The 22,511-nt window shown below is 36.1% G+C and overlaps 1 protein-coding gene across 3 annotated transcripts in view; it reads left to right on the top strand.

Annotated features, from left to right (window-relative positions):
- IFT74 (intraflagellar transport 74) overlaps nucleotides 1-20,321 on the top strand; it is a 33,525-nt gene extending 13,204 nt beyond the window's left edge. For all 3 annotated transcript variants that reach the window (XM_048930783.1, XM_048930784.1, XM_048930785.1), the window contains exons 9-20: nucleotides 19-157; nucleotides 1,142-1,204; nucleotides 2,132-2,275; nucleotides 2,938-2,978; nucleotides 4,182-4,261; nucleotides 7,798-7,851; nucleotides 8,631-8,728; nucleotides 9,649-9,775; nucleotides 13,206-13,369; nucleotides 13,950-14,075; nucleotides 16,392-16,452; nucleotides 18,391-20,321. In XM_048930783.1, coding sequence (XP_048786740.1) covers nucleotides 19-157; nucleotides 1,142-1,204; nucleotides 2,132-2,275; nucleotides 2,938-2,978; nucleotides 4,182-4,261; nucleotides 7,798-7,851; nucleotides 8,631-8,728; nucleotides 9,649-9,775; nucleotides 13,206-13,369; nucleotides 13,950-14,075; nucleotides 16,392-16,452; nucleotides 18,391-18,506 — 1,213 coding nt within the window. In that variant the 3' untranslated portion in view covers nucleotides 18,507-20,321. The remainder of the gene's footprint in view (nucleotides 1-18; nucleotides 158-1,141; nucleotides 1,205-2,131; nucleotides 2,276-2,937; nucleotides 2,979-4,181; nucleotides 4,262-7,797; nucleotides 7,852-8,630; nucleotides 8,729-9,648; nucleotides 9,776-13,205; nucleotides 13,370-13,949; nucleotides 14,076-16,391; nucleotides 16,453-18,390) is intronic.
- The last annotated feature ends 2,190 nt before the right edge of the window (nucleotides 20,322-22,511 follow it).

Raw genomic sequence — 22,511 nt, 5'->3', positions numbered from 1 at the left:
TGTGTGCTATTCTTACAGCACAGAAAAGTTAATTCAAGCCGTGGAAGAAGATATTGAACGTGAAAAAGTTGCAGCAGATGACATAATAAAGGACATGACTGAGGAAAATCAAGTTAAGTATATGGAGATGAAGGCTGCAAATGAAAAGGTGTCCCAGGTTTGTTTATTTCTTAGTATTTAACCTAAAAAGTTTCTTACCCTGGCTCCGCTCATTATAGGTACAGTTTAAATATTCAAGTAAAAACTTGAGTAATACAATAACAAACTTGCCGGTATATTGATGAATTGTAGGGGTGCCTGAAAAATACATAGAAAACATATATGTCACATTTTAGAATTTCTTAGAAACAAATCGTGTTCATCATTTTCTTTTTAAATTTGGAGACCAGCATGCAGATTTTAAGTCTTCTGTAGTGTTTAGGTGCTCAACCACATGTGAAAAGTGAGCAAAAGGTAAAAAGCAATCACAGTGGTTTTACATGCACTAAAGCGAAATTTTCTCATCCTGTGCACAAAAATAAATCTGACTGGTTTTTTTTTTTGCTTCTTGTTCTGTCTGGATGTATGACAGCAGTAAACTGTGCCTTCTCAAATTTTTACTGTTTCACTAGTTCTAATGTTAACAAAAACAGTAAGGTCTCTAGGATTGGAATAACCTCACTGAACTTCAGGCATGCAGTCTTAGAAGGCTCCCTTATGTAGCCTGTATGGGGAGTAACATCTTTGAAGGCCAGTGCTTCCCAGCTATCTCTAGATGAGCTGAATCGTTAGTCAGGACCTACCTGTTTCTTCACTGTGAATAAGCTGTGGTGGCTTGTTCAGGTTTTAAAATCTGACTTTAAATTCTAAAACAGGAATGATAAACTCTACTCTCAGTATTGATTTTAAGAAAAAGGCGGCAGAAAGGGCAAACATTTTTTGGTTATTACCCAACAGCAAGGAAGAGTTACAAGAGTTAATTTCAGAAAAAAAAACTTTTCCAATTAAGTGAATATTATATGTAAGCTAGTTGGAGAAGCAGAGTTTATCCAAAGAAGATGATGTTTCACAGCATCTTCTGGATACTAGACTGCAGAATGAAAATTAATTTAATCAAGTGGTAATTTTAATCTAAATATTGGTGGTTTTTTTCCCTGTTTAGGAATTGTTTGCTCAGCAGCAGGAATTGGATGCATTAAGCATAAAGGAGGTGTCTCTGAGAGCTGTATGTATGATAAAAACAAGCCTGAGTACCAATGTTTGCAGAATTCCAGTGTAAAAAAATAATACCTTCCTCCTTAGATTTCCATTTGCTGTAGGATTATGCCTTAGAAGTGGATATCAAAGCTGCCTCTCTATTTTCCACCAATCATTTATAATCAGTTGTGGGTTAACATGTTTCTTCTAGATCTCAAATACAAAATTTGGGTGGCAGTAATGAGGTTTCCAAGTGTTAGTCATTTAGTTGTCAAATGTTTTGTGTGACTTCTGGCTGATTTGCAGTTATCCTCTGAAGATAAGTGTGAAATTACCATTCACATTCTTAAGGATTTGTGAGATTTAATTTTTCAACATGATTTCAGGATGTGGGAGAATGATTTTCTTCTTTCACAATTGTGCTTCAAGTAAATGACATTTGAGTATGAAATTTAAAGTAGTACCTGCTAATTTTTTTTTTATCCCACATAAACAACTTTTTTTCATACGTTGTTAAAATACTAAGCAAAAAGTTTCTCACATTAGCTTCCTTACAGATAGAAAGGGATCTGTAAGCTGAAACATACAGTCGTGTCTGTCTTCCATAAGTATCATTTTTGGATACCTGCAAACATTTTTCAGGTCCTTTGGAATGATCTACATGGTTTGTGTTCCCTTAGAAATTATAAAATAGCAGTAAGCCTACTCAGAATGTTGGCCTGGGGATGAACCCTCAGAGCAAGAAATGCTGACTGGTATATTCCACTCAAAAAAATGCAATGTTGATTCTAGATTATAGAGTACATTCTTTATACTACTTCTGTACTATTCGTAACAATCAAGCTTCACTTTCTATATAGAGATGATCAGCAGTGCTGTTCAATTAGAGCATAATTTCTGCAATGTTCTTTTGCAGTCTGGAAGTTGCTAGTAGGTGCTTTGTTTTTCATAACAGGAAATAGCACACTCCCAGGTGAAACTGGAGGCAGTGCAGCTGTGTGAAAAGCTCAGTGAGCTTGAAGAACATCGGAATCAAATGATTGCTGAGGACAAGAACATGGAATCTCCACAGGAGGAAAGGGAGAGATTACTAAAGCAGGCAAGAACATAAAATCATATGATTTATTGGAATCTCTGAGTGGAGATCATATGATTTAGTGGAATCTCAATCAGTGTATTAAGGAATGAGAATATTTGAACACACTTCTCTTTGAGTATTGTCGTTATTTGCTCTTTAACTAGCACAAACCATGTGATTATATACATGAAGGGATGAAGAGATGTTTCAGGTTTGGCTAAAACAAAATTAGCACAGTCAACTTTTCATCTGGTCGACTTTTTCCATTTCATCATTCTTTTGTTATGATGAAAGCTGATCCTATCGAACCATACTATAGCATATCTCCAGACAGTATCGTTTTGAGATGGCTTACAGATGTACTGGTCAAAGAAAAGTTTGTTACTTTACAAGGAACTTCACTGCGTCTATATAGCCTTTCATGGGTTGTTATATTGAACATTACTAATGAGTATATCACATAGTTAAGAGAGTATTCAGAAAGCGAAGGAGCACTTGGAAGAAATCAAGCATAGATTATTCCTGTTTTATTCAGTGAAGAACTGTTGCTGAATAACGTGGCAGCAAGTTTTCATAGGCCGAATCTATTCTCTGCTGTAATGAATAACGAAATAATTTTATAGATTTTTCCTTTCTTCATCTGTAGATTTTACTTCATCTTCCAAAGTTGTACCTTTTTACAGGTTAAAGAAGAAAATCAAGAAATAGCAAGCATGGAAAGACAGTGAGTAATCCCTTTTTTTTGTTGCTATACATTTCATTTAGCGCCTAATGAGAAATAATTGAATCCATCACATATTCATCACATGCTGCAACCTCTACACGTCTTAACCTTCCCCAGGGAACAGTATATATTCTGCTTCAGCTAAATAATTTTTGTAGTAGTCAACAGTTTAGGTCTGCATAGAATAATTTTTATCATTACAAACATGCCTTAAGAACAGTAAGTTCTTAACAAAACTGATGTAAACTTCTTTAAGGTTGTAAAACACATTCATCCCTAAAGAGTTATCCATTGTAGACACCTTTATTTTTTTGTTATGCCCTCTTAAGACTTCAGAGTTACAAAGTTGTTTACACAGATTTCAATTCTGAGGAGTAACCGGGCATTGCTTCTTGGTTTTTGGATACTACATCTTTTTGATGGTTTGCCATAAGCTCTGGTTGATAGTTTTTTTGTCATTTTGAGCCTTATGATTTTTTTTTTTTTATCCACAGAAGATTTGACATGATACTTTAACTGTCCTAGAAACAATTTAAAATTCTTCTACGCGGTATTAGTGATTTTAATCATTGGTTAATTTTTAATACATTGACAGCTTTTGATTGGTTAATAAGTTATTTAACAGAATTCTTCATAATATATACTAACAGAGAACTGTATGTGGGAACTTACAGAAAAATGTTTGAGGTAGCTTTCTTTCTCGTTTTGGCTGATTATCTCATACAGTGTTTAATTTGGCAATTTCTTAGAAGATTTTAGTGATCACATTGATGATTTTTACATTTTAAAAGGTAATTTTGTTGTAGTTTGCTAATTACATTGCATCTCTTGCTAATTGCACTGCATCTCACATCAGTTGCATCTCTTTCAAAACTGGCCAGCAGAGGGGCCAGTTGAGTAAGAGAAAAGCTACTGATGACTCACAAAAAAGATTTCAATTAAAAAGAGTAATAGTTCTGACACCTAATGTAGACTAGCCACATTACATATACCTTTTATAATAATAGTAATTCTAATATTGCTTTGCCTTTGTGAAGCTATTTTTTGCTGGTTTGATTCTAATACTTCTCTCTATCTTAAAAAAAATGTAATTTACAAAGTAGTTTTAACTTTGCTGGTTTGATTCTAATACTTCTCTCTATCTTAAAAAAAATGTAATTTACAAAGTAGTTTTAACTTTGGATTTCGTTATCTGCTTATTAGGCTGGCAGAAGTAAGAAAGAAAACAAACCATTTTAAAAAGGTTATTCAACAACTTGACATGGATTTGGAGAAGCATCAAGGTAGGATCACTTCACAGTGATGTTAGGTGACACAGACCTACATCTGGAAAATATACCATGTCATGACATACATACTTGAAACTTCTGTGCTCATGTGCACATTCATTGTTCACCATCAGAACATGGGCTGGTGTCTAGAGCTGCAGACTTCTCTTTCAGAGAAGCTGAAAAATGAGAAGCTGAGAAAGCAAGAAATGACAACACGATGATAGGAGCATTCATCAAGTTTGTTTGATTGGTAAAACTATCGAATTGATAGTAGTACAGCTGTCTGGCTTTCTGTCCAATTTTTTATCAGTGAATGTGGAACTGAGAAGGTTTGAACTGATGCTAATATGCAAAGCAGCCAGAACTCAGCTATTCTTTTATCTGACATCTCACGCTGATGTCAGCAGGGAGAGCTTGCGAGTTGCCTGAAAACTGTGTTAGCTTCGAAGCTTATCTGCAGCAAGCAACTGCTGTAGTGTAGCAGCCTATGTTAGATCTGGATTTGTACTAGCACTGAAAGTTATAGTTGTTAAAGAAATTGCTTAGACTTCAAACAGCTGTGGAAGATGCTCTATAAAATGGAAATTCCATAGGAAATCTAATTATAGACAATTCTGTTTATATAGATGTTACAAAAACATGTGCATATATTTTGAAGAACATTCTAACAAATTCTTTAGCCTCTATAGAACTGATAAATTAATGTGTTTGGGAATTTTTTTACTTTATGCATTTTCATTAGCAATCATTGTGAATTTTAACAATGAATTTCTTCAAAGTGAGTAAGTATTTCTATAATTGAGTGTAAACAAGTGTTGGATATGTCTACCGTCTTTTGCTTACAAAGTATTTCATAGTTTTCCAGATATTTCATTATTTTTTGTAAATAATTTATAGAGTGTATTATTAACATTTCTATTTCCACATTCTATTTTACAATCCTGCTCTTATGTTTTCTTTTTTTTCTCCCTTCTCTTGTGCAACTCTCTTCGGTTTTGTTTTTATTTCTTTGGAGAAGTACAGAAGGTTAGAATTGAATTATTTTTCACAATTTATAGTTAGATTCACATATTGTGAGTTATTCATTACTAATCTGTACTTCCTTCACCTTTCCAAAAAAAAAAAAAATTTCTGCTGGAAAACAGGATTTAAAGCACATGTAGGAGAAAGCACTTGCTCTCCATCAACATCTTAAGTAACAGTTGGGATGTGAAGAAGAAAGCTACCTTGTGATCTTACTTGAAAGAATTTTTTGAGTAACAGTTTGTCAGTATATTATTGGAGAAATAAGTCTGTCTTTCTAAAAATAACAGATGTGCTTAAAAAGTAATGTAGAAAGGGTCATTCAGCTGAAGGCACTGCAGCCCATACATTTCATTCAGGCCTGCATGTGAGGACAAGAAAAGGCTTAGCTTTACTGCTGGCTTCTGAAACGGGTGATTTTCTGCTAATAAAAGCCCAAATAGCAAGTGAAGATCTAAGCTAGGTGAACTTAGGACAGAGGAATGTTGGTATCACCCCAATGGGGCTGAACGTCTCCAGATCAGGCTCCATGAAAGGAATGGTGTTTTAGTGGGCATGGTGCTGATGGGTTGATGGTTGGACCTTCTGATGTTAGATAACGATTCTATAGTACTTTGATTCTCAGTTTAAAGCACACCAGCTGCAACCAGCAAGTAGCTGCAGCTTTTATATACTTCAATGTAATAGATAAGGGATAGTCCAGTGTCTTGTATGTCTATGAAAGGGGCAGTATGTTTGAGTGGGAAAGCATTTGTTTTCAGATAGCATTTGGCTGTCCTAATGTTTGAGACTGCTCCTGACATGTTCATACTATACAGTCTGGCTGTGCTGACGTTGTGTTAGTAATCATATCATGGAATGGCCAGGATTGAAAAGGACCACAATGCTCATCTGGTTCCAACCGCCTGCTAAGTGCAGGGTCACCAACCAGCAGACCAGGCTGCCCAGAGCCACATCCAGCCTGGCCTTGAATGCCTCCAGGGATGGGGCATCCACAGCCTCCTTGGGCAGCCTGTTCCAGTGCCTCACTACCCTCTGTGTGAAAAACTTCCTCCTAATATCTAACTTAAACTTCCTCTGTCTTAGTTTAAAACCATTTCTCTATGTCCTGTTGCTATCCACCCTTGTAAACAGCCATTCTCCCTCCTGTTTATACGCTGTTTATATGTAATGAGTTGTATTCTTCTGGTTTTCATCTTTTGTTTTAAACTTTGTTTCAGCAGAAGGATTGTTTGCCTATAGCAAATTTATGGAAATTTATAACATGTAACTCAATTGTGTATAGTGAATGGTGTGCATGGCAACAAAAAGAATAACCAACGCATTCATAAGTTGGTAGCAGAACTAATAATTCTTTTATGCATTAAGGCACTTCAGATCCTCTCTTGTCTTCTTCTTTGTCCTTGAAATTCCTGACCTCCCTCTTCCCCCCAGATCAATTTCTGGCTCAGTATTTAAATTGCATATTTCAAAACATGGGTCTTCCATTTTACTAGTATTCTTTACAGCATCACAGAACTGCAGGGATTGGAAGGGAACGCTGGAGATCAATCCAAGCCCTCTGCTAAAGTACATTCCTGCAGGAGGTTGACCAAGAGAGTGTCCAGGTGTATCTTGAATATTTCCAGAGAAGGAAACTGCACAACCTCTTTGGGCAGCCTGTTCCAGTGCTCTGTCACTCTGTCAGTAAAGAAATTTATCCTCGTGTTTGTATGCAACTTGCTGTATTCCACTTTTTGCCTATTGCCCCTTGTCCTGTTGTACACCACTGAAAAGAGCCTGGCCCCATCTACTTGGCTCCTGCACTTTAGATATTTATGAGCAGTGATGAGATCCCCTCTTAGTCTTCTCCAGCTCAGGAGTACCACACCTCAAGTCAATTGCTAGACTGAAAAGATGGACTGAATTTTCTATTGTATTGTATTCTGTGTGCCTAATGGACAGTGAAGATCTGTTGGAAAAGATCTTTTAAACATAACTGTAGAAAAATTTCTGTGCATTTTATTCTCCTATCCCATTGCTTGTAGAGTTTCCCTGCTTATTTTTCCCTGAGATTGTCACACTGATAGCTTAAAGGCTACATGTCCTAAAGAAAGTCCATTTTAATACAAGACAGTGTCAGTGAAATGGCCAATATGTTAAACAAAGCTGCAAAAAGTTTAACAAGTTATGGTACCCAAGGACAGGAAAGCACAGTTTTCTATTATTGAAATTCACCTTACTTCAGAAAAACCCTGCCACCTTCCTCTTTCCAGCCAAGTACCTATCCTACTCTTATTTATCAAAAATTCTCATTTCCAAAAGATTTTTAAAATTGCATAGAGACTGGTTTATTAAGATAATTATCTTTTTTAATATTAATGTATGTATTTTTAACCACTTGATGTGACAATACTAAATGACATCGAATGAATTTTCTATTTTTACATATTATGATATTTTTTTTTAAGTTGACGTTTTTGCTTACCTAAAGGGATCCAGGACTGAGATGATAAAACATTAATTTGATGTTACATCTCTTATAGGTGAGGAAAACTGGAAATATAAGGAGCTGAAGAAGAAAGAAGAAAGCATGGACAGTAAGTTATCTAATATACATCAGGTAGGCGTAGTACCATTAAAATACAGGCTTTATTGTATTGTAACAATAAAATTAGAGCTGAAGAAAAGCTATCTCCTGGTCTTTGCATAGAAGCTTGTAGTCTGTCTCAGGACAAGGTAATTGATATCTTAAGGCTTGCAACACGTTCACAAATACTCAGAGCATCTTTCAAAGCTTTTCATCAAACATCATAGGAACACATTACAGCTGTCTTGTCAGATTCATGTGCACGCTTACAAGAGTGACCATAGAAGACTGAGAAGTAGAAAAAGGACAGTAAACAACAAGAAAATGATGATGCCAGATGGATAGTAAACTCATGTCTTTATCAGAGTTTGTTATTTAGTCCAAGCCATTGGAGACAGTAAAGTTGCCTGTTACCTTTAGTAGCTTGCCTATTTTGGTTGCTTTCAGAAAAATGAAGACCAGCAAGTGCTGGACTGGACATTCAAAAAAGTATCAAAAGTGATAGTGATGAAAGTCCTGTCCTCTGGAATGGAAACCCTCAGCTTAAACCTAATGGTGACATGATATCATTAGGCAAATATGTGTATAGGGAGAAAAATGGCTGTTTTTCATTCCAACCCCTTGACAAGTTTCAAAGACTGTACCACCTGCTTTTTTTAGTACAGTGCTAATATCAAAGCAGCCTGTCATGTGCATCATGTCAATATAAAGCTTCGAGAGAGAACTACAAGGTCTTATGATGTATCCCTGTAAACAGCGGCCTTCTTTATCATCTTTGTTGATATGTAGATTTTCTTGAAACTTTTGAAGAGGTGAAGAATCAGGAACTGGAGCGAAAGGCCCAAATAGAAGCCAGTATTATTGCACTCCTGGAGCACTCAAGTAGGGTAAGCGCATTTCCCTCTTCCTGTCTGAAATAGGTGTTTAGAGACATGGAACAGTAGAATGAATGGATAAAGCAAGGTGATGTTTTTAATGTTTTTTTCCCAGTAAGTATCTACATAATAATCTCTTACAATGACCAAACAAGACAAACTACATAGAGTTGTACTACAAATATGTATTTAATTTCTCTTTATTTCTGGGAAACAACTTTTGAATATTTGTGACCAGAAAAACAAGTGCATATGTAAGCACTGTATGTGCTGTAATGAATGTTATTCTACTCATTATAAACTTTTCAGACTAGAACTGCTGCAGTATTTTGTTTATCTAAAGTCTATGAATATACTAAGTTCAGAGATGCTTTGTCACCACTAACCAGTAAAACTGGTAGTATTCCTGTTGTCCCTCTGATGTATTTAATTATGTCTGATATACCCTGCTATGTAATATTTTGTGTAAGTACTGTGAAAAATGCTCCCCCTTACCATCTGCCTTTCTTTGCATTTTCAAAACACTTTCCCTGTTAACATTTTTGGTTCCTGTAGATTTTTGTTGTTGTTGTTACAGAAATATTTCAGCTGAGAAATGCTTCGATTACATCAACACTTTAATTCCCTTGTTTCAGTTTAGTACACTGTAAGGAATATGTTAGGCTGTAACACATGCTTTAGAATAGATTGATATGGCAACACATGTATTCTTAAAACTAGAAAGATAAACTTTTGTATAATCTTCATTGATCTAGCACTACATCTTTTACTGAAAACTGACTGAATGAAAATTCATTACATTTAAATCGTTCCACTGTTTCAGTCTCTGTAGTAGAAAGGCCAATTAATAGACAGAGGAGGCTTTCAATTGCCCAATTAACATTTGTAGATTCAAAGATAAAGTGTATTCTTGTTGTTGGTAATGCACACAGAATGTGAACCACATGAAACAAATTTCATCTGTTACCAATCAAGAGTTGAAGATTATGCAGGAAGATCTCACTTTCAAATCAACTGAAATGCAGAAGTCACAGAACACTGCTAAGTATCTGATTACAGGTGAGATCAGTAATGGATTTTCAAATTCATTCCTTTAAAAACTAAAAATGACCTAAGTTGTTATATTAATAATTGTAAGATCAGTGATCTATAAATCTTGTGAAACACTGTAATTTAAACTCATGTGAGTAACAAGTTATTTATATTTCTCAAAAGTATTTTGTTTATTCTTGTCTATAAATTATCAGCTTGTTTGCTCAAGTGTATTTTGAACATTTTAATGTATATGTATAAAGTTCTGTAAGCTAGAAGTCTGATTTTATTAACATTCACCTTGAAATAACTTTCTTCACAATCTTATATTCACAATCAAATACTTGTAAATGTAGTTCTTAGTAGCACTTAGGTTGTGCTGTGGTTTTCTAACAGGGTCTGTCCCAGGGGAGAATTAACTGACAACAATGGTGAATACCACAAATTCACATTCTCAGGCTTTGATTTTGCTAAGTGAATATTAATTTTTTACTTCATTTTGGAAATACTCAAACACTTAAATTTTAGGACTGTGCTTGTAGTTTCAAAAAGCAGACAGTGCTTTTCTTTAATATCTGCATCAGGTATCTATTTAGCTCTTTATTAATACAGTTTAGAGTGGAATTGTTCTCATAATTCTAAGCCTCTGCCAATATCATTATTGGTTCAGCAAGCTTTTCCTTATTTGTTTGGCTGAAAGGAAGGGGAAGGAATGAAGAACCATAAATCTTTTTGTTAGAAGGCTATTACATGCTGTACTTGTTAGAAATTTTCAAAATGGTAGCCTGTGCTGTTACTGCAAAGCAGATATTTGTAAATTTGTTACGCAAAAAATATTACATAAGTTGATTATTCTGTTGTCCATTTGTACATTTAGCATTCACTTGCCTGCAAATATGCACTTTGTGGCTCTAGCTTAGTTTTAAAAACCAATCCAGACATCACAGCTTCTAATAAGATTTTGTTCTTTCACGTGAGCAAGCAATTCTTATATTTTACAGTATAAGGAAACACAAGCAGCGTAGAAGAAATGGAAGAACATGGTTCATTCTATGTGAGGAGAGCAAAGAAAGCTACAGTATATAATTTTCAGCAGATAATTTAAACTTAGAAGTAAAGTTCTGAATGCAAGCAGTCACAGATGCTATAATAAGCAACTTCAGATTCTGTAAAAAATATAGTGACTGTTCAGTTTGCATAGCTTCAGTTCCTATTAGCCCCTGAGTTATAGGTTATAGCACAGTCATCTTCAGGATTATTTTGTTGTTATTAAAACCTGGATTTTCGTGCCATAGCAAATATATAAAAGGTGCATCAGCAGAGTAATTAAAAAAAAAAAAAAAAAAAAAGCAAGAAAGGAAACCATGAAGAGTAAACAAAAGTGCTGATGGCATAGTTTCCCAAAATCATTTCCCTGGGTCACCATAGTTTGGTCTCAGGGTTTGCTTCTGTGTACACACAGCCTGCAAGATGCTGCAACTGCATGGCGTATCAGAAGGAACTGGGCTGCATCCTCTTCCTGTCACTTCCCCGAGAGAAGTTTTGAGTTTTTTTAAGCTTGGTGTTTTGTTTTGTTTTCACTGAGGCTGCTGCTAGATAAGAATAAAATTTGCCCTCTCCACTTTCTCGCCTTTCCTCAAAAACTGTGAGTGGGTCAGTGTAGCGCATTGCTGCGTCACCCTAGATTTGTCAGTACACAGACAGAACAGTCTGAAAGTCCTTCAAGGCATTTTGGCACATGTGATGTTATTACTCTTTACATGTAAAATAAATTCCATTAAGTCAACAATTTTAGAGTAATAAAATGTTAATATTAGTGCAACTGTGTTAAAAGTGAAAGTGTTGTGATTAGGTCTGAGTAAGTATTTAAAATCTAAAGGTATTTTGCAGCTATTTCCCTCTAATTTGAATTCTTTATATACTTTTATTTTTTGGTGGTTTTAATGCTAAAGCTCTGGTTTATGGAGGTTCATAAGTATTTGTTTGTTTTAAAACCTCCAGTGCCATAGAAACGAGAAATAGTGTGGTGGTCTGTTCAGTTTGGGTTTGGGGTCTCGCACTGACCAGTACCAGCCACCACCAAGTACAGACAGTTACAGAATATTCTAGAAAGTGTTTTCTTAAGTCAGAAGGATGCATAAACATTTGAATCAAAGACAACCAAAGAAGTTCCAACTCTTTATTTTTAAATCCTCCTTTTTGCCAGAATGGAACTTAGAATTTATGTAAATGCCTTTTGCATATAAAGGGCCCTTTCAGTTTTACCTTATTTACCTTAGGTTCCTCTGGGTATTTGCATGTTCAATGTAAAAATTTTGGCTTGCGTTATTTTTTTGTGGTTTATTTTTTGTTTGTTTTTGTTTTCAAATTATTTAATTATTATTGTGAGCAAAAAATTTTGAATCCAATATTTCACTCTAAAGAAATGCATATATGGCGTAACTACAGAGGAGAAGAAATACATACCAAAATCTTGTTTCATTAAGGTTTTGATGAGGTAAGATTTTCCCAAATAATTCTGCTAAGGAAAACATACCCAGAGTTTCTGGAAAAGTGAGCTCTTCCTCTTTCACACGTGCGTTTCCACTTCCTTCTGCTGTAGTGATCTCTACTGCCTTGGTTAAGTTGGGAAAAAAATATTCCTACTCTTTTCCTAGCGAATAAGCACAAACCTGAATGTGGAGCACGATGCTCAGCCTATGCCAGGAGTTCTCATGCTTTAGAATGCAGAAAGATCTGCATTATTGATATTCTGAGTGAGGCACAGCCCTATCATGTAAGACTGCATATCCATGTTTTTAAACTTTCAAGACTACAAGGAAGACTCAAGAATGAGAAGGCAGACAGCTGTCCAAAAACACATCTACCCCTATCTAGTCCTTCTATACTCCTAACTTTGTTCATTACCTGTATTGTTCCTTTCTAACCGTCAGAAGTAAATGCTGTGTATTATCTCACATGCTTAGTTTGTAAGCTGTGGCAATTCTGGTTTCTGTGGAGATATGGAAGGATTTTCCTTTGCTGAGTCAATGTTCAAAGAAAAAACTGGCAATTTCATCTCATAAAAGGAAGGCTTACCATATAGAAACAAACAAACAAAAAAAGCAATACCAGGCTAAAAAACTAATATAAACAGATCTTTAAAATCGCATTATTGTAGTCAGCTTTTGGTAAGGTATTCCCACTGCTTTAAAACTTTAAATTGACAGATGCTATAAGCAACTTTAAAATAGAAATACCACACTGTGATACAGAAAATCACTGTATTTCCATTATTCTTCACTTATGGAATATGATGCAATAATTTATTAGTTTGGAGCTCAGGATGAATGTGAAGATTGAACTTTGTGCTTTCATTCACATTAACGTTTCCACGCATGTCTAAATCAGGGAGATATGCAGGACCTTTTTTATTGCTCAACAAAAGTCACCAGTGATTGTGCATTTGGTGTTACAGAAAGTCAGAAGCTGCAGATGGACCTGCAGAAGATGGAACTTCTAGAGGGCAAGATGACTGATGAACTGGCTTCACTTAAAGAGAGAATTGAAAAAACCACAGCAGATTTGGAGGTTTATAAAGATCTGCCAGCTCTGAAAGCATCAGGAGAAGAGAAGAAAAAGGTAATAATAGGAGTGAAGCTTGGAATTATACAGAATACATGGGGATTCTTTGTTTACAGGCACTTAGAAAACTGTAATCCACACTTACTAATGAAGTACGTGTGGCAGGCTATGAGCTGGATACCTTCTGATAACTTCCTTCCCACAGAACTTCCCTTTTATTTTACTGGTTCTTCTGATCTTCTCTGCTGTAACTTATGACTACCTGTAAGCTTGGATTTAGCAATCTAAACAAAACTCACACAAAGAAAGAAAATAACTGTGTTGTCCATGGTTTGCTTGGAAACAAACTCCGTGTGGAGCAGTTCCTATTTCACTGGAAATAGGATAAATTTCCTACAAATTCTTAAGGTTGGATTCATACTTGTCCAGATACAGTACTGTTTGGACTTACAACTTGTTCATAACTGTTAAATGTTATCACTGTGATAGGGTATACACTGTTTACAGAAAAGTAATATGACTTCTTTAGGAGTTCTAGAAGGAGTTACCATCTGGAAAGTTGAATGAAAATAATTTGTCTGTAGCCTAAAGCAAATGAATTCACCCATTCATCTGTTTGTATTTCTTTTTCAACTAGAGACTACAGGAGGAGAAGGAAAAATTAACAAAACTTAGCCATGGTTTCAAGAAAATAATGGAAACCTTGAATGCAGAATACGAGACCCTAAAAAGAGAGCTGCAGGAGAATGAGACCTATTCTCAGGTACAGCTCAAGCTACGGATCATCACTTCTGTTGTTTCTATCCCAGTTTCATTTCCTCATACACATGAAGCATGAACTGAATCAATTTATTCCTTCTCAGGAAGAATTTGAAGCATGCATTGCAAATGCATAGCCATATTTTCCAATTTTAAACAGAAATTAATACTGTAGCAATAAGTTTATTGTAAGCTTTGGATTTCAAAATTACTAAGGATGAGTCTTTCAAAGCTTAAAAATTTTGAATACTTTATTTAAGTGTTGCCATCAGTTTTGCTCAGAACTGTCCCCCTCCCACTGTTTGCAAAGTTTTGAGAACTCATTTAGGAAGAAAGTAAAAAGAAAAAAAGAAAAAAAAAATTCTCATTAGTTAGATCAGATTGCTTTCCTTTCTGAAGTTCTGCTGATAAGTTTTTTCTTTGCAGCCTATACTGCTATTTTTCTTTTTGTAGTCCTTGTGCTCTTGGCAGTATGTTGAGCTTATAGGGTTTGTTAGGGCTTCCTTAAGCCCAAGCAACTTCAGTGTATGTGTACATTTCAGAAATGAGTCAAGAAGGAAGCTGTTTTCAAACTCGTGAGCAGCTTTGATTCTTCCATTATAAGCTCTCATTAATTCTTATCATTTTGACAAAAGAAATTTACTGCCATGCAGGTGTGGATGCACAGAAGGGAAATGGACGACCTCAAAATAAAATAATCTGGAGAATGGGATTTGTTTATTTTCTTTTTCACTCAGTTTTATTGTTTAGGTTATTGAGAACTTATTAAGTTCTAAGTGAGTAAGTAAAAACTTTATGGATCAAACAAGTGAAGACATGAGGGTGGCTCCAATCAAGAAGATGCACATTACACATACAGCATGCGATTATTGTGGTGATGATACCAATCTCCAAAATCTGCAAAACTTCAGAACATCATGTTTTTAATACCAGAATCGGATTTTAAACACTTGATAGGTTTAAGATACTTTTTGAAGAGTGATGCCAAAAAATATATACAGTGGTAATTGTACATTATTTTTCCAGTTTGTTAGGCTGCAGCCATTCTGTTTCTGTGCAAAATGGATTTGTCTCTTTGCTTTTTATGTCACACATGTGAAAGTCACAAGGACAAAGGTATAAACTGGAAGCAGCTGATTAGTTGATATGCACCAAGTATTTAGAAGCACAGTTAGCATTTACGTATTTTGAGGCTTGGGGTAATTTTGCAGGCAGTGTTAAGTTCTGACCTTCAAGGAGTTGGTACTAAGATGCACTGAATGTTTTCTTTAATGTGTATCTCGCAGTATTTTAAACTAGTCTCTGTTCCTAGCTGTGTTGTAGGTGGGTACAGCTATAAAGATGCAGTAAAGACTGTTAGTCAGAAATACCATGCAAATAAATGTCTGCCCTGAGTGCTGTGAACCTGGGCGCTAGAAAACCAGTTCTTCACTATGAAATTTGAGTAAGATAGGAACTGTTTCAGATGGTCTATCTAGCTTCAGAATAAGCTTTGAAGTAAAATGTAGCAATAGTTTCCTAAGCTCTTGCTGTAGTTTCCACTGAAGTGGAAATTGAGTCTGAGAAAGATTTTCGCTTTTTGTGTTTAGAAATAACATCTCCTATCTTGAAATGCAGAATCTTGAACAGTAGCATCAGAAAAACAAATATTATAAAATCGCATTGTAAGGAAGCAGCCATCGATATAATGTCCACATTAGCTTCCTGTTGATGCTGAACGTATTGAAGAAGTGCCAGCAGTTAACCCACACTCCTGCAATCTTTTCCCTGCAGATCTGTTCTTATCACAGCTTCTGGCATCAGACAGGAAACTTAACTATGGAAGAAAGGAAGTTTCTTCCCTGTAGCTCAAAGTCCAAGACAGTGTCAGGAAACATTGTATCTTTGGTGATTTTAGATCTTACTGATTTTAAAAAGAGATCATTTTAATGATACAAAGTAGGAGAATTAATATCTGTCTGTAGTGCTCACCTTTTTACCTCAGACTTACATTTACCTGCATAATTACAATCTCAAGTTCTCAGTCTGTTTGTTTTTTTTTTTTCCCCAGGTACTATTGAATCTCTATGGAATGTTTCCACATAAATAGCAAAAAATAAATGTCTGAGGTGCTAAATTATATACAGATCAATCATTGGGAGCTTAAAAATTGTTTTGCCGTTGGGTTTGTTTGTTTGGTTTGGTTTTCATTTTTTGTGAAGTAGCCTTGATCTTATCAGGTAGTAGACTGCAAAGTACTGAAGCTTTTTTGCCTGATTCTTTGTACAAGGTAGATGTGTAATTATTTTCATTTTTGGCTCTTTTTTTTTTTTGTTTTCAGCTTATGAACTTGGAGAGGAAGTGGCAGCACCTAGAGCAAAATAACTTTATGATGAAGGAATGTATCCTTTTATTTAAGAAATGCAGTGAAATTCTCACATTGTATTAATTGAGGAAGAAGTCTGTTTCCTCCAGCAAAGTAAGGCAGGACGGAATGGGGTGCAGAAGACAGAGAAGGGAGGGAAGGGCTGTGCTTTGCAAATATCTGGTTTTATGGCAGCTATTATATGTAGCAAAACTTGTATGTGTGGCCTGAAACTTCAACATGTCCTAAATTTCAAGATTTATCTTGCAGACTCACCTTTTTCCTGTGGGGTCAGTTTTGCCACCAGGTTTCTTACAAAGATCATTTTTATATCTGTGCAGTGTGAATTCATCTGTCAAGCATATTATTGTTTTAAAATTTATGTGGCATGGTAAATGATAAAATGTAAACAACAGATTTCACACATAGTAAATATTTCTTATTATAAAAGAGGAAATGTTCAATGGGAGGTAAAATAGTGATACGGTGTGACAAGGAGATGATGTAGCTGCTAAATGGATTCAAGTGGGAGAACTACAGCGCTCCTCCTCACTGCATGGTGCTAATTAGAGGTGTGTTCCTCTGTTTCTGACTAACCCTTTCCATCCAAGAGCTTCCAAAACTCCAGTAAAGCGTTATTTGCTGTAAGTGACTTTCAGAAGATAGCACTGTGTTTTTGGAAATGGATATTGCTAAACACCAGAGAAAATATCAAAATAATGTATTTCAGACAATTATATAGTAGTCTAGCCATCACAACACCACCAACAACAAAAAAGCAATTTAGGATCAGTATTTAGTCTTGTTTTTTCATATATCAGATATCCTATTTCTTATATCTGATTCTTGTATCTGATGAGTACTCTAATTCTTAGAGAAAGACTTAGTAGTTCTTGGACAAAAATGTATTCTTTATATATGGTGAATTTATTATATATCTTTATATTTTGCATTTTGAATTCTTTAAAAATATTATATGGAAAAAATGCATTTGTTTAATAATAGCATTTGAAGGCCAGCAGAATGACTTAATTTGAGTGAAAAAATAAATTCCTTTTTACATGTGAAACAGCTGATAATAGGTGGTTCAGATTGGCTTAGACTGTTCTTTTTACTCAGCAGTGAAGACCAAATGCTAATGGCTTTGGCTTTTCAGGTTCCTGCAGAAGATTAGCTACCTTATGATTACAGGTATCTTTGATCTCTGGGCATCCTGCTGCTCTTTGAGATAGGAGTAGGTAAATGTATACAGACCTTTCCTAGGCTCATAAAATAAGGATCTGTTTTTTTAGTGATGTGAAGCTCTCTGATGAGCTGCAGCTCACCTCTGCATGGACATGGTCACTCCTTGGCAGGTCATAGGACTCAGCAGAAGAGTTTGCTGATAATAGCAAAATAGAATTGCAGCCCTTTCCCTCTGTGGAGGAAGCTATGCAGGAATATTTTCTTAAGGCAAAAAACATTGATGCTATTACATTTTAAAAAGAAAAGCTTTAAAAGAAACTAAGAGGAAAAGAACATGCAGGATATTAAAAGCTCTTCCTAACATGCTGTAATGTGTTACCTACTTTTGCAAGTAGATTCTTACACAGAGTTGCACATCTGCTTCGGCTACTGTTTTCTTGCACAGGGATTTTTCTGCCCACAGATCTGAAGTGCCAAAACATATGGCTTTTAATAGCCAAGTGCCTTGGAATGGTTTTGTTTGCAGCATAACAGTGGGCAGTCTTCCACATGAATCCTATTGCCTGTGTATATGAAAACAAAATTGACTTGCCATCTCTTATCATATTTGGCACGAGATGGCAGCTAGTAAATTGGTGCAAATCCTTTACATCCAGTTAGAATTTTTTCCATCATTTGCAACTCTTGATAGTTTTTGCAGAAGGAAACTTACTGTATTATGTTTCCCTTATGATCTCTAATTATGCTAATATTTATACTGGCAGCTCGTTTCCTTAATTCTTTAAATCAGTCATAGCAACAAAAAGTCAGGAGAGCAACTACCAGCCAGTAAGGAAGAACGTGAGAAAGCTGGTCACAGAATACAACAAAGCACTCATAGAAGCTTTACAGAACACCAAGAGCTGAACCCCAGCACTTCCTTCCTGACCCAGTGGACCAACAATGAGTGATGTGCATAGGCAGCTCAAAAAGATGGACTTCTGAGCTCATTAGCTCACCACTGCTGTGATACATGTTCTTAAAAATATTTTTCCAAGTTTATAGAAATCTTAGGATAGTAGAACTATTGTTCCACTCTTTCTGCAACGTTTGAAAATATTCAGAAATAAGCTTCTGGATTTAGAAACATATAGAACTAAAAAGGAAATACTCCACAGTAACTGTGAAGTCACCATAATATTTTACCGAGGCCTGTTGCTGGATTGCATCTCAGATGTGAAACCTCAGTCTGCTTTACACAGTGGATGTGTAATTATCTTTTATATCAGTAAACCTTCCCTATTTGCATACAGTTTATAAAATAAAGGAAGCATCTAAGGATAGCAAGCATCCTCTTAAGTCAGAATTGTTTCATGTTTTAAAGACTTAAAATAAAAGCAAATGTTCTTTAAGGATCTGTCTGCAATTTTTCATTTCCCACTCAAGAACTGATTAACTTCTAAGGCATGTCCTTATTACATCTTCAACATAAGAACATGTGGTAAAATTTGCAAAATGCAGCTACTATTAACCTTGTGCAGAGCTCTTTTATTTTGTGGTATTCACCAATAAAGGAAGTATTTTCTGTGTAGTCTTTTCTTCGGCAGGTTTCAAGCTGTAGTGTCATACATAAATTCAGTTTCTAGAAAAAAACATGTTGAATAGAGGCTTAAAATACCTGTAATATAGTTATAAACTGCTGATAATTTCATCTACTTTGCACATTGTAAAATAGTGCTGAGCAGAGAAAAAAAGTATTAGGTGTGAATCCCAGTCATACAGTAATCTTAAAGAATAGTTCAAACCAAAAGGGGGGGGGGCTGTATTACTACTGACTTTGAAGAGTTCTGCAAAAGAAGTGCAGCCTGTGCTCTACTTCATAAAACTGTAGCAGACAACATTCTGTTAAAATAGAAGTTGTGTGTTTTTGTCTTTCAATTTCTTCAAATCTGTGATTGCTGTTTTCAGCATATGGGAGAAGTATGTAAAACAAACATTCTGATGATTCTTGCTGAGAACACTGTGTTTCCAAATTCAGCTCAGTAAATGCTGTTGCTCTCTAAATTTATGTCTGTATAATATTTAGTTATAATGGAACAGGATTTCTATAAACTAAGGGATGTTATCTAGGGGAAATTCCCACTAATGTCTCTTCCTTCCTGTCAAAGTTTCAGCTATTCCAGAGAGAGCCCGTTATTTGTTGAGATAAAGTTGAAGTCTAATATTCTCACCAATCAAACCATCAACCAGTGAGATCGTCTCCTGAATTCCACTTGTTCTACAATAACATGGTTTAATGAACAATGGAAAGAAGCAGCATGCTGAATAAACAGGCTGCTTTAAATTCCCTTTTACTCAGGGCAGGGAATAGTTTTAGTCCTTGGCAGCAATTCTGTAGGATAGTGGGGTAAAGTTTATAGGTTTTTGTTGTGTTCCCCAGGAGATGCCTGTCATAAAAATGTTTTCTCTAAAATGCTGATTTGTTTCTTGTTCTGTTGGAAGTATCCAGATTGCCTGTTTCTGTCTGGGAATCTTCTTGATTGTTCCTCCGTTTAACAAATCACTCTTACAGTCTTAGTCATACTCCTTATAATATCCCTGGCTGAAAAAACTGACAGGTTTGGAATGAATGAGCCACAAAGGGAGCATTTTATCTCCTGGTGGGAGATTAAATGTACTCGTTAAGAAATCATTCCCAGTTGTGACCTGAGATCACTGCACCCATATCTAGTTTGTTTCTAATGTCGCACTTAACCTTGCTGTTCTTTGCAGTCAAGTTTAAATACCAAACACACAGCATTTTTTCCTCCAGAGCTCCTTGTATATCAAGTCTTGTAATTCAATACATGGTTCCTGCTATATGACTGTCTGTTGTCTATTTTATGCTACGCCTTCACAGTGAGGCGATGTGGATTAAGTAGCAGCATTTATGCAGTGAAGAAATGTAAAAACTACTCTGCTCATTTGTCTTACAAGATCTGAGTAAGGGGAAGGATCACCTTCTGAGCCCACTGAAGACAATGGTATTCCTAATGCAACCAAGGATTCTGTTGGCTTTTTTTTGCTGTGAGGGCACACTCCTCTCTCCTGGCCAGCTTCTTGTCCTCCAGAACCCCAGCAAAGCTGCTTTCCAGCCAGTCAGCTCGCAACCAGTGCCGGTGCCTTGGCTGCTCTCAGGTACAAAAATGAACATTTACTCTTCTAGAATTCCTTGATGTTCCTCTCCGCCCACTTCTACAGCCCATCAAGGTGTTTCTGCCCAGAAGCATGCAAGCCTATCAGCCAATTTCTCCCAGATTTGTATTATCTGCAAACTTACTGATGGTACGCCCTGTCCCATCATAGAGGACACTTTAAAAAAGGATGGTATTGGCACCATTGTGCACCCCAAGAGCCTCCCTCAGTCACTGTGAAATATAAATGTCATTCACCAGCTTCTCCATGACTTGCAGGTGCTTCCAGCAGGCCCCACTGATTCGTGGACATCCAGTTTTCTTAAAATCCTCCTCGTAATTTGGTCCTTCTCCAGAGAAATGCCACTTGGATGTTAGGATACTAGGAACGATGGTCTTTCACTCCAAAACACACTTTGGTGACACACTGCATGGAAACAGCCATTTTAAACTTAACATCTTGCAACATCTTGTCCTCAAGACCCTTTATAGCCCTCCTTCGGATGCTCTCTTTTTATGCCCTTCTTACATGGTCCTGCTAGGTACCTGCTGTGAATGAGCTCCTTAGGAACATATTCACCTCACACTGATAAGGCACCTGGGTGGGTTGAATATGGCAATTGTCTGGAATGAAAAAAAGGGATCCTGAAAAAAATAATAACACCAAAGTCTGCACGATGAATACATCCACAGTATATTCCAGCTGAATACTACAGACAGTAGTAGATGGCAGCTCCAGCCAAAGCAGCATTACAAAATGCAGGTTAATCAATTTGAAGGAGATCTAAATGATTTCCAAAATGAATAGTTTTCATATTTTCTTCTCCATTAAGGAGGAAGGGAGCCATTCAACATAACTGCATAGATGATTAGAATTCAAATCCCAGCTTTGATCAATCATTTGTTGGCATTGGCAGACACTTGGAACAGAGAAAAAAGTTCTTGCCCTTACTTGCAGCTTGCATTGCTGGTTTTCATTTCAGGAAGGAGAAGTAACCAGACAAGATGCCAAATCTGTGAAATGGAGGAAGCCTCCCACATTTTTAAAAAATGAGCCAGAAATGTAAAATGACCTGCTCAGTTTCCTCTTGTGAAATGAATTCCTTGAAAGCTGCACTCATTAAAACTGACTGATCTTGATTCACTGACCACTGGCATCTTTGGATCAGGCTCAAGTTTTCTGCTCAGCAGCAAAGAGTAAGTAAGGTGCAACAGGTTTCTCTTGGTCATAAAACATGAATTTGCCATAGAAACTACTGATGGGCCGAGGGGGACTCAGCACATCTGAAAACCAGAAAAGAAGAGAAAAAAAGGACATGGGTGTAGTAGGAAGCATTAAACAGTATAGTATTCACCCCAATAACCATATGCAATAGATAAAATTCCAGATTAAAGCCTATATTTTTCAGTTCCCTTCCTGTTCATTATTTTTCTGCTAAATAAAATGAAGAGAGGATGTTTAACGGCTTGGACTTGTGCTCAGAGTTGCTGTATTTAATTGTTTTCCAGAATCACTGACATAAGCATGAAATACTGAAGTCCTTTTTCTGTACATAAATTAGGTTTTAAGTTCTGAAGAAGAGACGTGTAGTTCTCTCACACAGATAGCCAATTTCCTCACTAAGTTGCGTTTGCTGAAGGCAGGTGACCTGTGCTGGTTGTTTTTTAATACAGTACTTTGAAAAAGGGAGAGTTCATATTTTGGGAAAAATGTTTGGCAGCGTAATGAATGAGCTAAGCATAGACTCACATCTTGGGA

Source organism: Lagopus muta, chromosome Z (genome assembly GCF_023343835.1).
Source record: "Lagopus muta isolate bLagMut1 chromosome Z, bLagMut1 primary, whole genome shotgun sequence".
Lineage (NCBI taxonomy): Eukaryota > Metazoa > Chordata > Aves > Galliformes > Phasianidae > Lagopus > Lagopus muta.
Note: the sequence above shows the minus strand (reverse complement) of the source record. Positions and strands in the feature narration are given on the sequence as shown.